This window comes from Grampus griseus (genome assembly GCF_964374135.1).
Source record: "Grampus griseus genome assembly, chromosome: 21".
Taxonomy (NCBI): domain Eukaryota; kingdom Metazoa; phylum Chordata; class Mammalia; order Artiodactyla; family Delphinidae; genus Grampus; species Grampus griseus.
Window position 1 is genome coordinate 13,370,687 of NC_139015.1, and position 16,639 is coordinate 13,387,325.

General features: G+C 41.8%; 1 protein-coding gene across 4 annotated transcripts in view; it reads left to right on the forward strand.

Annotated features, from left to right (window-relative positions):
• Positions 1-6,359: 6,359 nt before the first annotated feature.
• SNX25 (sorting nexin 25) overlaps positions 6,360-16,639 on the forward strand; it is an 84,000-nt gene continuing 73,720 nt past the window's right edge. For all 4 annotated transcript variants that reach the window (XM_082680459.1, XM_082680460.1, XM_082680461.1 and 1 more), the window contains exons 1-4: positions 6,360-6,396; positions 10,523-10,739; positions 14,320-14,492; positions 15,623-15,809. In XM_082680459.1, coding sequence (XP_082536585.1) covers positions 6,375-6,396; positions 10,523-10,739; positions 14,320-14,492; positions 15,623-15,809 — 599 coding nt within the window. In that variant the 5' untranslated portion in view covers positions 6,360-6,374. The remainder of the gene's footprint in view (positions 6,397-10,522; positions 10,740-14,319; positions 14,493-15,622; positions 15,810-16,639) is intronic.

The following is a 16,639-nucleotide window of genomic DNA, read 5'->3' on the forward strand; positions in this document are numbered from 1 at the left end:
GGTCTAATGTTGGACTCTGGGAGGGCTCACGCCAAGGAGTACTTCCCAGAGCTTCTGCTGCCAGTGTCCTTGTCCCCACGGTGAGCCACAGCCACCCCCCACCTCTGCGGGAGACCCTCCAACACTAGCAGGTAGGTCTGGCTCAGTCTCTAGTGGGATCACTGCTCCTTCCTCATGGATCCTAATGTGCACACTACTTTGTGTGTGCCCTCCAAGAGTGGAGTCTCTGTTTCCCCCAGACCTGCTGAAGTCCTGCAGTCAAATCCCGTTATCCTTCCATGTCTGATTCTCTGGGAATTCCTCCTCCTATTGCCAGATCCCCCAGATTGGGAAGCCTGACGTGGGGCTCAGAACCTTCACGCCAGTGGGTGGACTTCTGTGGTATAAGTGTTTTCCAGTTTGTGAGTCACCCACCCAGTGGTTATGGGATTTGATTTGATTGTGATTGTGCCCCTCTACCATCTCATTAGGTCTTCTCCTTTGTCTTTGCATGTGGGGTATCTTTTTTGTTGAGTTCCAGTGTCTTCCTGTCAATGACTGTTCAGCAGTTGTGGTTCTGGTGCTCTCGCAAGAGGGAGTGAGCGCACGTCCTTCTACTCCGCCATCTTGAACCAATCCATGGTTAAACATTATAAAGCACAATCCAGGAAACTGATTCTGATCAAACCAGGTTTCGTTTGAATACTTAAAAACTTCACCAGTGATAGAAAGTGTAGAGGCACATACGCAGTAGAACATCTCCAGGACATGGACACTTTGCTCTCTGCAAAGTACAGCCTCAAAAGCAACAATGCTTTGGGAACACTGTTCTATTATGTAGTGTCTTAATTTTGGTGACTTAAGTTTCAGCCCTTCTCTCTTGCTTTTGTTTCCACTATACCTTTACCTTCAGAAAACCAAGAAATCTGCTGTTAAACCAACCAGCTGATTAGCCTCAACTTGTCGCAAGTTGATTCCATTTTGAGCTTTATTAGTGATAATAGCTGTACTTTGCTATATGTGCCAGGAATACTGCTAAATTTTTTCCGTGAGCCAGCAATTACAGACCAGATGCCCAGCGTTCCAATGTGGCTCAGGATTTGGTCCAAACAGTGTAAGCCCACAGTGTTTGGAGTAAAATGAATTACTTGGAGATATGATATAAAATTCTTGATTTCCGTTTTTTGTTGGAAACAGTTGGGACCCCGAGCAACCCCCTTAACTCGTTTATTTTCCTGCCAGGCTCTTGCTGTCTTGTTTCTTTTTTGGACCCTTGCTATTATTTCCTTTAATTCTCTGAGGTGTTATAAGCCCACTTCAGCTAGAGAGGGAGTGGCTGGGACAAGGACTTACCATTAGTAAGAAGTCCTGTTGGACTTGGGAGCCCTCATAATTCCTCACGGTGGCCACTCGGCTTCCATTCTGACATGACTGCTGTCATTCATGTCACAACCTTTCGTCAGGGTCTTCCTATCTTCCTCAGAAGGGATATGTGTGGGTCCTTTGTTTCTTTGGTTTTGATTAAATTATTTTTTGAGGAGGAGGCAGAATATGGTTGGTTTGAAAGGAGCCATGGTTTTGAGAATAGCATAGTTTAAGAATGAGAATATTAGTCATGAGATCCCGGTAGACTGTCAGATGCTGAAAATACTTGGAAACACTCGGCCACGTGACAACTCCACGTGGATAATGATGATTGGGGGTTTGTGTTTGTTTTCCTAACATAAGTCACTCTTTCAATAGCTTTACAGGAAATTATACCCATCACTCCTTCAATTGCTTTTCCTTTTAAAATAAACCAAAATAAATAATTTTTTTTATTATTGTTGAAGTGTATAGCAAAGGAGAGAAACACTTGTTTATTTGAGTAGCTCAGGTAATAGGCATGAAAGGAATTACCAGTCATGGACTGGCTGTTCTAGCCCCAACTCTGCTCCCACAGCAAGGAACACAGTAAGCAATGTCATCCTTGTAAACAGTGGAAAATGAGGTGTATGTCTCAGCTGGATTCCAGATCATTCCTGGTTGTCTAGTTGCTAATGGTGTCAGAGTACCCAGGTCTCTCCACGTGGATTCTCTCCGAATGTTGTTCCCTCAGGAGAGGGTGTCTTTACTCTGACACAAAGACAATTTGAGTGTATCATGGCTATAGACTAACAGCTGACGTTCAGGAGTAAACAGAAAGCTGATATGTACTCAGGAAAGGGTTTGTTGATATGGCATCTATTCCTTGTTGCTGAGAATCATATATCAGAGAAGAGCTTTCAGGTTTTGCCCTGTCTTTGGAAAACGTTTTCTTTGGTTTTTATTTATTTAGTTTTTGGCTGTGTTGGGTCTTCATTGCTGTGCGCAGGCTTTCTCTAGTTGTGGTGAGCGGTGGTGCGCGGGCTTCTCTTGTTGTGGACCATGGGCTCTAGGCACGCTAGATTCAGTAATTGTGGCTCACGGCCTCAGTAGTTGTGCCTGGCGGGCTCTAGAGCTCAGGCTCAGTAGTTGTGGTGCATGGGCTTAGTTGCTCTGCGCATGTGGAATCTTCCTGGACCAGGGCTCGAGCCCATGTCCCCTGCATTGGCAGGTGGATTCTTAACCACTGTGCCACCAGGGAAGCCTGGAAAACGTTTTCAAAATGAGCAATTATATGTTGAGGCTGCTCACTTTCTCTCCCCAGGGAACTCACTGAGTGATTAAAAGTGATCTTGACAAGTTGGTTCTAAGCTAGGTTTACATCTTAAAATGAAGACAGGTTTCATTTATTTTAATTAAGTAAAAAATAAGGTGTATTTTTTACATGGCAGGGGTTCTGGTTCACCAAACTCCCATCTATCTTAATATTGGGATATGGAGGCCAAACATCAGATGAGGGTGGACTGCTCAGACTGTACTCGAAGTCCTCAGTTCTGGATCGAGTAGTGAAGACTTCTGTCACTTACCCTTTGTGACAGAGGGAGAAGGATGCCCATTTTTCTCTCACCTTTCCTAAAACCAGCATTCTTAGGAAAGTGGTTGTCAGGAAGAGGCAGGCTTTCCCTGAGGGATGGGAGGGACCTGCGTAGTGCAGAGAGAGGGAGGTTAGCATTTGCTGTAACACATCTTTTGGGGAAGTCTCTGTCGTGTGGAGTTCCTTTTTTCAAACCTATAAATGGAAGGAGAATGAAGACAGGTTTTGCTCCACTGCCCTCTGGGCCACAGGAATGCACATGTGCCTCTGTTTTAGTGCCGGCCTTCTCCCTTTCCTTCCCTTCGTCCCCTTCTTTCTCTCTTTCTCCACCTCGGGATAATGATTAATTAGTGAATTCCATCTCTGTGATCTGAAAGGAAAGGAGTATGTAGTGACTAATCTACACTCATGTAGTAGTTTAGTCACGAGGAGATTCTGGCTCCATAAATATTAAATCCTTAAAAAAGGAATTTCCATGCATGGTTACCCAGTTACTTTGGGCCCGTGATGCTTTCTTTTATCTTCCTGTTCTCCTTACTTACAGACTCGCCATCAGGCTGTGAGGATGGGACAGGGCTGAAGAACTGTTTTTTCTTTCTATTAAGGGCCAGTGACCCCCTGGGGGATGGGGTGCAGGGAAATCCAAAATCAGTTTGGAAAATGAGATGGAAAAAATAATAGCGCTTTTAGGTAAAGAGCCAACATAGAAAACGTTATTCTCATCTAAGCTTTTTAAATTAAAGAGAGTAAAGGTCTAATTCAGGTGCAGTGAGTAGTGACAAACATGTTTATTGTAGGTATTACATCTAAGTATGAAGCAGAGAGAGAAAAGAAATATGCAGACAGATGGCAATAATTAGTAAAGCCATAACTAGGGAGAGAAAGAAAAGATAAAAAGTAAGAAACTGTTTTGAAGGAAGTTGTAACGATAGACACAGGAGCTCACAATATGCTTAGATATGCATGTGCTGTCGTATTCACACCCGCTTCTCTCCCAGCCCTTAAAGACAGTTTCCATTTTAAGAACCCAAATTCAGGAATTTCTCAATTAAGCGTTGTTTGGCTGTGGTTTCATCATCCGGTTAGTACTGTGCCTGAAAACTGCCATACCTATATTTGGGAAGCTATAACAGACTGCCGAAGACTTGAGAAGTTGTGATTAAAGTTATTTATCAGTATAGCGCTCTAAAAGTATTAACTCAATTAAAATTTTGTCCCCAGTTCATAAGTTGTTGAAATATCTGCCTGATGTTCTAAAAAGCACTAGAATTTAAAAATTTTTATCTCTTTAACTTTTTTCTTTCACAAACTAAAATTTTTTAAATTGCAGTAAAATGTACTGACCCCTTAATTTTATAACAAGCTACTCAAGAGACTAGAAAATGGTTTTAAACGCATGAGAGTATATTTCTTTTAGGAATAAAGTGGCTTTTGTCTATAGGATTATGTATGATTAAGGTTTTTTTCTAAAAATGATTCCTTGGGAAAGTGTTGAATGTTATATGTTAATTTGTAGCATAAAGGGATTCTTGAGGCTTTTAAAAGTGTTTCAGCTAAGGAATCTCAAGACTATGGCATTTGGGACTTCCCTGGTGGCACAGTGGTTAAGAATCCGCCTGCCAGGGGACAGAAGTTGGAGCCCTGGTCCGGGAAGATCCCACATGCTGCGGAGCAACTAAGCCCCTGCGCTACAACTACTGAGCCTGCACTCTAGAGCCCCCGAACCACAACTACTGAGCCCATGTCCCACCACTACTGAAGCCCGCGTGCCTAGAGGCCGTGCTCCACAACAAGAGAAGCCACCGCAATGAGAAGCCCCCGCACTGCAACGAAGAGTAGCCCCCGCTCACTGCAACTAGAGAAAGCCCGTGCGCAGCAACGAAGACCCAATGCAGCCAAAAATAAATAAATAAGTAAATTTATTGAAAAAGACTATGGCTTTTGTTTTTTAATAACAGTGATCACAAAAATGGTTGATACTCTTGGCATTTGACCCATGGGTAGTGTGAAACTAAGCCAAGGACTAGAAGTTCTCTGCTCATGGTCGGGTGGTCCAGGGCCATGGGGTTGTTTGCAGCTGTGTTGGGGTGGTCTGCCCAAGAACAAAGGGACTTCCTCATGCTCATTTACTGGATGAAGGTGATGCTAACATGAGCCATTTAGATCTCCTGAGTGACTGTGGTGGTGCTAGTAAAGCACTTGTAATATTTCACATGCCTAAAGAAGTGCTCTACGTTCCACTACTAGTAACTTTTTTTTATTGCTCTGAAACCAGTAAGTGGCCCAGTTACATTATACATGCTTTTGATCACTTTGGTATGTGATCAATTAAAAGTTTTCCTCTTTAATGTCATCTTACTAGCCAGATAGTGGGATTTAAATCTGATACATTGCCTCTCTCTGTTTTTGTTTTTTTGTTTTTGCCAGCTAGTATCTTTTTATAATTAAAAACTTAAAATTTACTGTTACACAGACACATGTGGAGGAAGAAGTTAAAATCCTATGCCTCTGCCTATTAAAGGAAACCACTTTTAATAGTTTAGCATGTGTGCTTCCAAGCATTTTCCATCGTGGAAAACTTTCCATGAAGGCATATGTATCCCTAATTCATTCCTTTTAAGGGTTGCGTTATATTGTAAAATATGAGCATATCATAATTTAACTCTTTGGCTATTGATATGCACTTGGGCTATTTCCAGTTTTTTGCCCTTACAATCAACACAGCAGTGAAATTCTTGGTATATATACTTTTTTGCAACGTGGAGGTATTTTATGCTGGCTAGATCCCTAGGAGTGGAATTGCTGAGTGAAGGTAGTGCATTTAAAATAACTCTTATACTTTGTGTCTTATTTTAGAGAAATCTTCTCCATCCCAGGATTCAACACAGCGTCTCCCTTGTTTCCTTTAAATGCTTTTTTAGTTGAAAAAAATATTTAGCGTTTTAATCACTTTGGAGTTATTTATATATGAAGTGTGAGATAAGACTCTAATCTTTTTTGCCACATGAATATCAGATTGTCCCAACACCACTTATTGAGTCGTCTGTTTTCCTCACAGATTTCAAATTCTTTCTCATTATGTTCTTAATTCTCACATATAGATATGTATCTATATATAGGTATTTTTGTACTTTCTACCATTCTGTTGATTTGTTTATTCCTACACTGATATCATACTGTTTTGATATCTGGTAGGGAAAATCCTTCCTTAATTCTTCTTTTTCAAAAATTTCTTAACCTTAAGCATTTATTTACTTTTCCAGGAGAACTTTATAGTCTGTTAAGCAATATTTTAGTGCCTGTTTAAATGGTTTTTCATACCTTTGGTTTTATTTTTATGTATGATTTATTCATTCAGTAATATGCATTTTTTATTCTTCTTCTTCCATTTCAGAGTCCTGTGTGTGGAAACTCACACGAGTCAGTTCAGTCTAGAAGGGTAGTCATTTCTCATAACATGGACAAGGCTCTGAAAGAAGGTAAGGATTAAGTTAGGATATATAATTACCATGGGAAGCAATTCATTATGTTCTAAAAGGAAAATAATCATTCCTAGCAAATTTATCTATCCTTGTCTACATGTTGCATTTGAATTTTTTCTTCATGAATTTTTACTTGAAGACTTAATAAATACATCCATATTTTAGTTAAATGGATGGGATCTAAACATTGATTAAGTAGGAATTTGCAGGTCACATGAAACTACCCAGCTAAGTGGAGCTAGTTCCAGGATAGGAAGCAAGGATCTGCTCTCTGTTACCTAAAGTAGGTATCAGGAAACTTTGTTTCTTTTAGATATAAAGTAGAGAAGGTGCGTTGGGGATGAGTACACTCAGGCTCGCTCATGGACAAACCAGTTAACCAAATTTAGGGATATCAGTCATACCTTATAAAAGAATGAAGGACATTCACGTGAAACTTGTATTAAGGATGATTGGAAAGGGGATTGTGGGGGGTACAATATTATCTGTCTAGAAATGGGGACAAGTAAGTGTAATTACAAATATTAAAGTTTAAAAGAGAATAATATATTTTGATCAAATTAAATTTTAAAAAGATATTTTAAAAATTAAATTTCTAAAAACTGATAATTTCAGTTATATGTACAGAAAACAATGTCTGAGGTTTTTCAGATGAAAATACATGGTGTTAAATATGAAGTTAGGAGAGAACTGGCAGCTATACCAGACACCCTTAAAAGGTTTTCTCCTGAAGTTACATTTCCTAGAAAACTGACAGAAGATAGACTTGTTTGTTTGTTTGTTTTGTTTTTGCGGTATGCGGGCCTCACTGTTGTGGCCTCTCCCATTGCGGAGCGCAGGCTCAGCGGCCATGGCTCACGGGCCCAGCCGCTCCGCGGCATGTGGGATCTTCCCAGACCGGGGCACAAACCCGTGTCCCCTGCATAGGCAGGCGGACTCTCAACCACTGCACCACCAGGGAAGCCCAGAAGATAGATTTTTAAAAATCTTTTTGACTTGCTATTAAATCTCACTAGATCCATAGCCTAATTTTCACTAGACTCCCCTGAATTATCTCACTAATGTGGGCCAGAGAATTTAATTCAGTAATTATCGCGTACCTGCTGTTTGTTTGCTCAGTAGACCTGGACTACTCTAAGTAGACAGACTGCTTATACTGTCCAAGGATTAGATGCTGACACAGCGGAAGCAGAGCTAGTACCTCAAAGAGCATGACTTCCCCCTCCCCATAGGCTCAACTTACCTTGTTCATGACCCACTCTTCCTTCCTCCCTCCCTCCCTCCCTCCCTCCCTCCTTCCCTCCCTCCCTCCCTCCCTCCCTTCCCCCCCTTCCCCTCTCTCTTTCTTTCTTGCTGTGTTGGGTCTTCGTAGCTGCACGCGGGCTTTCTGTAGTTGCGGCGAGCAGGGGCTACTCTTCGTTGTGGTGTGTGGGCTTCTCATTGCAGTGCCTTCTCTCATTGTGGAGCACAGGCTCTAGGCGCACGGGCTCAGTAGTTGTAGCACATGGGCTCAGTAGTTGTGGCTCGCGGGCTGTAGAGCGCAGGCTCAGTAATTGTGGTGCACGGGCTTAGTTGGTCCGCGCATGTGTGATCTTTCCGGACCAGGGCTTGAACCCGTGTCCCCTGCATTGGCAGGTGGATTCTTAACCACTGCGCCACCAGGGAAGTTCCTCATTCATGACTCTTTACCTAGTGGTATGAAATATCTGTCCATTTTTGTTGAATGAATGAATAGATCAACCAGTGACATAACCTAATAACCTCAAAATCTTCCCAGAAGATGACTTTCGTTGTGCACACAGAGAGTAATTATTAATTGCATTTTTGAAAACTTTGTACACCGTAAAGGGCCATCTATATGATCAATGAAATTGTTGTTCTTATCATTATCGTTGGGGCAGTTCCTGGTGGAATGCGGACTGTTTCTTTGTGCCAAGAGACTCAGGTCATGGACATTTACCACCTGCGGGGCTCTACCTCTTGGGCATGGAAGATTGCACCCTGAGTTATCCTGGGGAGAAGGCAGAGATGGAAAATGGCTCTCTCGGAGCTTCTCTCTCATACTGTTTACTTAGGTTGAGTCATTCCTTGTTCTGAACATTTATAGATAGAGACTTAACCTAGCATCACATTTTCTAGACTACATGGTAGCTTTTTAACTGGTCTCTTCACCTCTAGTAATTCTCTACTTTGTTACCCTAAATCCTCTTTTCAGGTTAATCTAACTAAAGCTGAAAAGTTCTAATCATGTTATTTCATTCTCTCTAATCTTCAGTGATTCCCTCTTACCTACTTATTTCTTTGAGAGCCGTCCTAGAAATTAGATGTATTTGAGTGATAATAGCATCTGAATTTGTGTTGGCTGTTATGCCTTTAGAAGAAAATCTCTTTGCTTGGCAGTGAGAATAAGTGTTCTTTCACTTCTCTCTGTGGTTTGTTACATTTCTTACACTTATTTCTTAATGAAAACCATAAAATGATTTTATGCTCACGAAGTTCTGTCTTCTTGAATTGACCTAGAAGGTATATTTAAAAACATTTTGTTCATATGTGTACTTGTGTAGGTGAGTGTATGTAGTTAGGTAATACATACTTAGAATCATGGCTTTGTTTTGTACTTTTTATATTTGTTATATTTTTATGATACTTAGTTTGAAGAGGGTTACTGATGAGCTATTGATGGAAGATATGCCTGTGGCTAACATATATCTCTATTACTGAGTACAGATTTTTGTCAGTATTTATTTTTATCCATTTCTCACCAAAACATATTATCAGAGGAGTATTTTAGGTGTGTAATAATTAGAGTATGCAGTGTGGTTAACAAATGTAGTGAGACATTATGTAGGTGAATATGCCCTTCACATAAATCTTTTAGCTGAAAAGATCTTATTTTTAGAGATTAAGTCTCTTATAATTGCTCTTAATTTCCTGCTTTAATTTGAAATTAAATTTTAATGAAAGGAAAAATGCTTCTATTTTTCCAAACGTTTTGGTTTGCAGATTTATTTGCCACTAGCTAAAAATTCTTTGGCATGAAAACTTTGTTTGATACAAGAGTATGAGAGAAAGAATTGCAAATGAACGAATTAGCAGTGTTTTACTGGCAAGGTGTGTGTCATCATGCTCTTGTTGCTTGGCCTCGGGGTTCCCAGAAGGAGGGTAAAAGGCTATAAAAGCCTGGAGGTCATGTAATCCAGCCCCACCGTCTCAGGAAGTAATTTTTCCATGTCATCCTTGTCCATTAGATACTCAGCTTGTTTAAAAATTTCTTATGATGGAACATTCGTCATCTAATATGGCAGCCTCTCGAATAGCTTTAATGTTTTTATTCGGTTCTTCCTTATGTTGAACAGGAAAAACAACTTCCTTGTGATTTCCACCCATTGGTCCTATTTGTACTGTCTAGAGCAATTTAGAATTAAAAAAAAAAAAATCAGAGGGTTTGGTACCAAGATAGAATATTTAAAGATTGGGCTATCTGAGAAAATCCAGTACCTATGGCCACCACACCCCCAAAATTCTAGTTAGATGAGAATCTCTCATTTTGAAAGGCTTCAGGGAAGAGTGTGTCTTCCCTTGTTTTGTTTTCTACTCTCTTTAAATTTTAAACAGTGAGGGACTTCCCTGGCTGTCCAGCGGTTAAGACTTTGCCTTCCAGTGCAGGGGGTGTGGGTTTGATACCTGGTTGGAGAGCTAAGATCCCACATGCCTCTCGGCCAAAACACCAGAACATAAAGCAGAAGCAATATTGTAACAAATTCAATAAAGACTTAAAAAAAAAAAAGGTCCACATTTTTTTTTTTTTTTTTGCGGTATGCGGACCTCTCACTGCTGTGGCCTCTCCCATTGTGGAGCACAGGCTCCGGACGCGCAGGTTCAGCGGCCATGGCTCACGGGCCCAGCCGCTCCGCGGTATGTGGGATCTTCCCGGACTGGGGCACGAACCCGTGTCCCGTGCATCGGCAGGCAGACCCTCAACCGCTGCGCCACCAGGGAAGCCCGGTCCACATATTTTAAAGTGACTACTAAATAGCAGGTGGCCAGCTTCCAGTAGAAAAGCCGTCTCGGTGTCTGTTGCTTTCACCCAAGTTTGACGCGTTGCTCTGTCTCTTCCTGGTAGTGTTTGACTACAGTTACAGAGACTACATCCTGTCCTGGTATGGAAGCCTCAGCAGAGACGAGGGGCAGCTCTACCACCTGCTTTCCGAGGACTTCTGGGAAGTTGTCAGACGGCTGCGCCACAGGCTGAGCCGCGTGGACATGGTCAGAGTTGTCTGCAGTGATGTTGTGAGAGCTTTACTCGCTCACTTCTGTGACCTGAAGGCGGCAGACGCCAGGTAACTGTTATAATGGGAACAACCTCCCCTTCACCTTTATTCACAGTAGAATATTTTACTTATTGAGAGGGTCGTTGAAGTCAAGACAAAACTCGGGCACATTCATCCTGTTGCTGGCACTCGGCTGGAAATGTAGACATACTGGGGGGGATAATTATAATGTTCTGATAGAGTAAACTTAAAAAATTTTTAACAGAAAACCACTTTGTGGACTTGTTTGCTTTTGTAAATAACTGAAACAGTGACGTGAATTTTATGGAGCCAGCAGCACTATCATGAATGTATTTAGACAGTATTAAGGGTGCCTAGAAACAACATTTAAATATAGCGCTTTACACTCGGAAGAGTGTCAGTGAGTTTTCAGTTTTCAGGAAAGTTTAAATGAAGTTCATTTTTTGTGTGCATGTGAGTCCTGTGTTAAGAGCTCTGTTGCGTCACAATATCCTGAAAATTGATTTTTAAAAGGAACTCAGGGTTGGAGCATGTGGGCTGTGATTGGAGAAGGTCTTCCAATGTGAAAATTGCTAATATTTAGGCTTTAGTTAGCCTTTTGCTCTGTTACACGGGAAAGGTTTGTGTCTGTGAGTTGACTCTGCCTATGGAAGAAGACTGCAACAAGGCCTTTCTGTGCTCATAACAAATTCTTATTCTCTTAGGTTTGCGGATAGGATTTTAAGTGTTTGTCTTACTCTTGTGTGAGTGACAGCATGGTGACTCATAGCACCTCTAACTGGGACATAGAAAGCAGTCTTACTGCAATAAGTAGCCTTCTGCCTGTTTGCATCTGGACTCAGTTGGAGTAGCAGCAGGCTCCCTACAGCTCCTGTGGCCTCTTCTCATTGACACTGCTCTGCCTCTGCCGTCGGGGACAAGAGAAAGTATTTGCAAAATACGTAAGGGGATGAGTAAGCAGAGGCATCCTCGTCGGGCAGGTGGGAACTCACATTCTTCTAAGAAGCCCTGTCTTGCGGCTCTGTCAGAAAGTACTCCCTCTCTGCCTGTGAGGTTGCTCTGGGGCCTGGCTGCCAAGGGCACTCGGTCGTGCAGCAGCAGCCCTCTGTCCTTGGCTGTGCCGCCTCTTCCCATGAGTTGTCCCCTCTCCCCATGTCCACGCAGCTCAGGTCCACGTGGCCAGAATCCACAGGGCCGCCATATGCCTGTTCTTCTCCAGCTTGCTGACCCCGGTGTGTTTTGCAAACTTTAAAAATAAAACCAGGAATACATTCTATATTGTGATGCAGTTTCATCAAATAATGCTCAGTACCTGTGAAAACTTTGATATTTTTTGTTCTTTACCATTTAAAAAAAAATGGCATTTGAGACTAAATTTTATTTTGTTCCTTGTGGGTCACAACCCACGGTTTGAAAAAATTACTGTAGAGCTACAGTTTTCAGATTTCGTGGTCTCAGAATCCCTCTACACTCATAAAAGTTATCAAGGACCTGAAAGAGCTTCTGTTTAAGCGGGTTAGAGCCGTGGTGTCCCAGGGCCGGCTTGTGCTGGGTGCGGGAGCGGACGGTGCACATCTCTCAATTCTGAGGTCAGTGGTGATCACCTTGTCGGTTTGTAATTGGCCATGGCGTGGGTATTTACTCCTTGAAATCGGCAGATGCTACAAATCGGAGCTTTTTTTCCCCCTTGGAGAGCCAGTTGAACATTTACCAGCTCACCACTCATCCTATCGGTCAATATTTACCATATTAGATATTAAACTAAGACTTTTATTTATTTATTTATTTTCCTGGTACGCAGGCCTCTCACTGCTGTGGCCTCTCCTGTTGCAGAGCACAGGCTCTGGACGCGCAGGCTCAGCGGCCGTGGCTCACGGGCCCAGCCGCTCCGCAGCATGTGGGATCTTCCCGGACCGGGGCACAAACCCGTGTCCCCTGCATCAGCAGGTGGACTCTCAACCACTGCGCCACCAGGGAAGCCCGAGAGTATATTTTTCACTGAGACGTTTATTTACCAGCTTCTGAAATTACTGCTTTTGTGGATAATATAAAGATATTGTGATGAGTAAGCATCACAATAATAGAAACAGAGAATTGATTCCATTTTAGAAGCTCCTTTCCTGTGGAATTCCAGTTTTCTCGTGCCAAGGGTACATTTAGGCTATGCCTAGAAGCTTCTAGTTGATGATTCTTATTAAAGGAAAAAAAATCTACCATTGTTCTCTGACATTATGGATATTTGAAAAAGTGCCAGTAGGTCACTGGTGTTTTGCATATAGATGATCGTGCCCTGGAGGTGAATGCTGGGGATCTAATATCTGATTGTGCATCACTTTCTACAAATCACACAGTGAGAGTGGCAGAAACCTAGGTTCGATGGTTATCTTGGTACTTGCCTGCCCCAGGTAAACAGTGCCCTCGCCCTGGAAATCACCCTTGGTGTACAGGTTTCCACTGGCTGCAAAATGACTGTGGCAGCCAGGAAGCACCCAACTGAGTTGGCCACTATCAGGCAAGAGAATAATAAATTGCATTAATAAAAGCAACGCATCCTCTGGTTGACTGTTAGGCAGTTGTGTGAGGCAGTTTTCCGGTCAGCCTGTATTCATTTCCCAGCTGACGTTCTGTTGGCTGCTTTAAGCCAATCCAGATCATACTTAATTTTTGCCTCTGCTTCCTCTTCCTTTGCCCCATCTGTCTTGTCCAGCATGTTTCAGGAAAACCTAAAGATGATTGTTTTTATGCTGTTACATCAATGGCATCTTTAATTTCACAGCCTCCTTTTTACAATCTGTGCATTTTGTTTACTGGTCAAGCACAGGCATGTTGTTTAAGGCACAAAATAATGCTTGTTTTCACATATATTTCTTCTGTATCTCTGAAATTTTTTTCCTTTTCACTTTAACAATCTCTGATTATGGTGTAGCGTTAAAGAGTCTGGACTTGAGAGTCAGAACAGGACCTGAGAGTTATTTCTACCATTTGTTACCTCTGTGACTTTGGACCGTTCACGTGATCATTCAGATCCTTAATACTCTCATCTATAAAACGGTGATGATGATACCTGCTTCTAGATGTAGGTGGGAAGATTAAATAATACTGCACGTATGAAGTGTATGGAAGGGTAATGTCCTTTTGCTCACTCACGGCATGAGAACCCAGAGGTAAGTACTAGTAGTTGGAATAAACAAGTAGCAGATCCACACTGACAGGAGGACGCTGCCGGGAGCTGGTGACCCTGGTTTAATGCTTTGTTAGATTTTTTATTTTTTTTTGGAGAAATGAAGCTATAGATCACATTTAGGGAGAGAGCTAGGAGACTTAAAAATGATCTAGTTAAAGAGCTGCTCACCCCTTTCTAGATTGTTGCTGTGACTTGGGAGTCGTGTATGAGGGTTGATGCTACTTAAGGTTGGAAATCCCAAAAGGCCATGCATTTGCATTTTTCCAGATTAGTCTGTGGTTGAGAAAATTACTGACTGTTGATATAGTGAAAGAGTGGACATAGTTATTAAAACTGTGGCGTTGCCCATTTGAAATTTTTTTTTACCTAATGGTACATAACCAAGCTGTTTCTAGAAACGTCTTTCCTTCCCTTTCCCTCTCTTCATGTATTTATTTTTTTCAGACATGAAGAACAGCCGAGGCCCTTTGTGTTGCATGCATTCTTGAGGAACTCAGATGATGAAGTAAGATTTCTACAAACGTGTTCTCGGGTTCTGGTGTTTTGTCTCCTTCCCTCAAAGGATGTCCAGTCTCTCAGCTTACGCATAATGCTTGCAGAAATTCTCACAGCAAAAGGTAGACTTTCATAACTAATTGATATTACTAATGCGATACTTGTGCAAGCTAATGTGCTACATACGAATGTGATAACACTTTATACGACACCTATGCAGACCTTGTATACTGTGGGACATACGGGAATTAAAGTATTTTCAAAAGGTCAGGTTTAAATGTCACTCAGAGAAGGCATCACTTGGCCCTACGTGATAAACAGATGTTTCATATAACATATTACCAAATACATAGTCCACTCTGCTGTTTATAATAGGCAACCAGTCCTTATGCCCACCACAGTGTAGCATCCACCTGGGATAGATTTTGAGTCACCCAGGCCAGTTATGTGCTTTATGAAAGACTGTCTATACTCAAACTCCAGTATGCGTTTGCTTAAAATACCTTTGCTTCAGGATTCATTGGCAATGCCTATATGTGACTTAGAATAAATAGAAGAGGGACTGTACCACAAAATAATGTGGTTGTTAGAAGAAAAGTGTATCCAGGGAAATGCTTAGCTAGGATAAGGAAAAATGGAAGAAGATATCGTCTGAGAGAAACTTTTCCTATCTCAGAATCTCAAACAAATAACGTTGTGTTTGATGTGCTGTGATTTAATATCTCATTTATTATCTCTGGGTTAGCCAGCTGTACCCATTAGCTGGTATAGCTAACCACAGAGAAAAGGGGAACTTTCTAACCTAGTGGGATGAATCTGTCATAGTGTCATTGACTTTTTTAACAACTTCCTCCCTGACGTCTGTTTCACCGGTTGGGAGAATGTTAACTTTCATCTTTTGGCAGACAAAACATATTGAGCCTTATAAAAGAAATCAAAGGGAAAAAAATGAATGTACTTAATTTTGATAGCTTTGTTAACAACTTGGGTTCCAGATGGCTTTCTTTCATTATTCTTTTACATGTAACTCATTTGTTAAAACGGCCACTTGGTTGTAGCCATAACTAGTAGCAAACCCAGAGGGATGGGTAGCTGTGTGTGGGGGTGTGTGTGTGGGTGTGGGTGTGTGTCTGTGGCCCATTTGGGTAGTTTTAAAATGTTTCCCAGATGTAGTTTCAATTATATAACATGAAAGCGGTTCCTTTAAAGGAGAATACCCTTTTTAAGTGGTGCTCTCTTCTCTGTCCCACAGTCTTAAAGCCAGTAGTGGAGTTACTTAGTAATCCAGATTACATTAACCAGATGTTGCTTGCCCAGTTGGAGCACAGAGAACAGGTGAATGAACATCACAAGAGAGCCTACACCTATGCTCCCTCCTATGAAGAGTTCATCAAGCTTATTAACAGCAACTCTGATGTTGAGTTCTTGAAGCAACTAAGGTATTTGGTCTTCAATTATAGTGTGACAGTGCTACTGACTATCCTCCTCTACCTAGTTAGGTAAAAAAAAAAACAAAAAACTGTGGTTGTCAGGGAAGAAGAAATAAAGGAAGTCCATAAAACGTACTAATCAGTAACAGCAAAATGTATCCAACTTCTCCCTTGGCAGCGGAATTCGTTCAAAGTATCATGTTTTTCAAATAATTAGGTTATAATAGAAAGCTGTTCAGTTGTTAGAACCTGCGTAGCTGCTCAGGTGCTTACCTTGGAAAAGAAGTGGAAGGAAATACTGTTTTGGGGGGGGGTTTAAAGGATAATTTTTTTAAAAAAATTTATTTATTTATTTTTGGCTGCATTGGGTCTTCGTTGCTGCGCGCAGGCTTTCTCTAGTTGAGGCGAGCAGGGGCTACTCTTCGTTGCAGTGCGCGGGCTTCTTACTGCGGTGGCTTCTCTTGTTGCGGAGCATGGGTTCTAGGTGTGCGGGCTTCAGTAGTGATGGCACATGGGCCTCCGTAGTTGTGGCTTGCTGGCTCTAGGGCGCAGGCTCAGTAGTTGTGGCGCACGGGCTTAGTTGCTCCGCAGCATGTGGGATCTTCCTGGACCAGGGCTCAAATCCATGTCCCTTGCGTTGGCAGGTGGATTCTTAACCACTGCGCCACCAGGGAAGCCCAATGCTGTGTTCTTAAAATTACAGTGCAGACCATTTGTGTTGATTTTCATTTTTCTTAGGAAATACAGAGGCCCAGGTTTGGGAATAAAGGGTTCTTGACTAATTGTTTTGAGAAAACACATTTGAAATATACCTCAGGAATCTAATTTATAGGGGAATT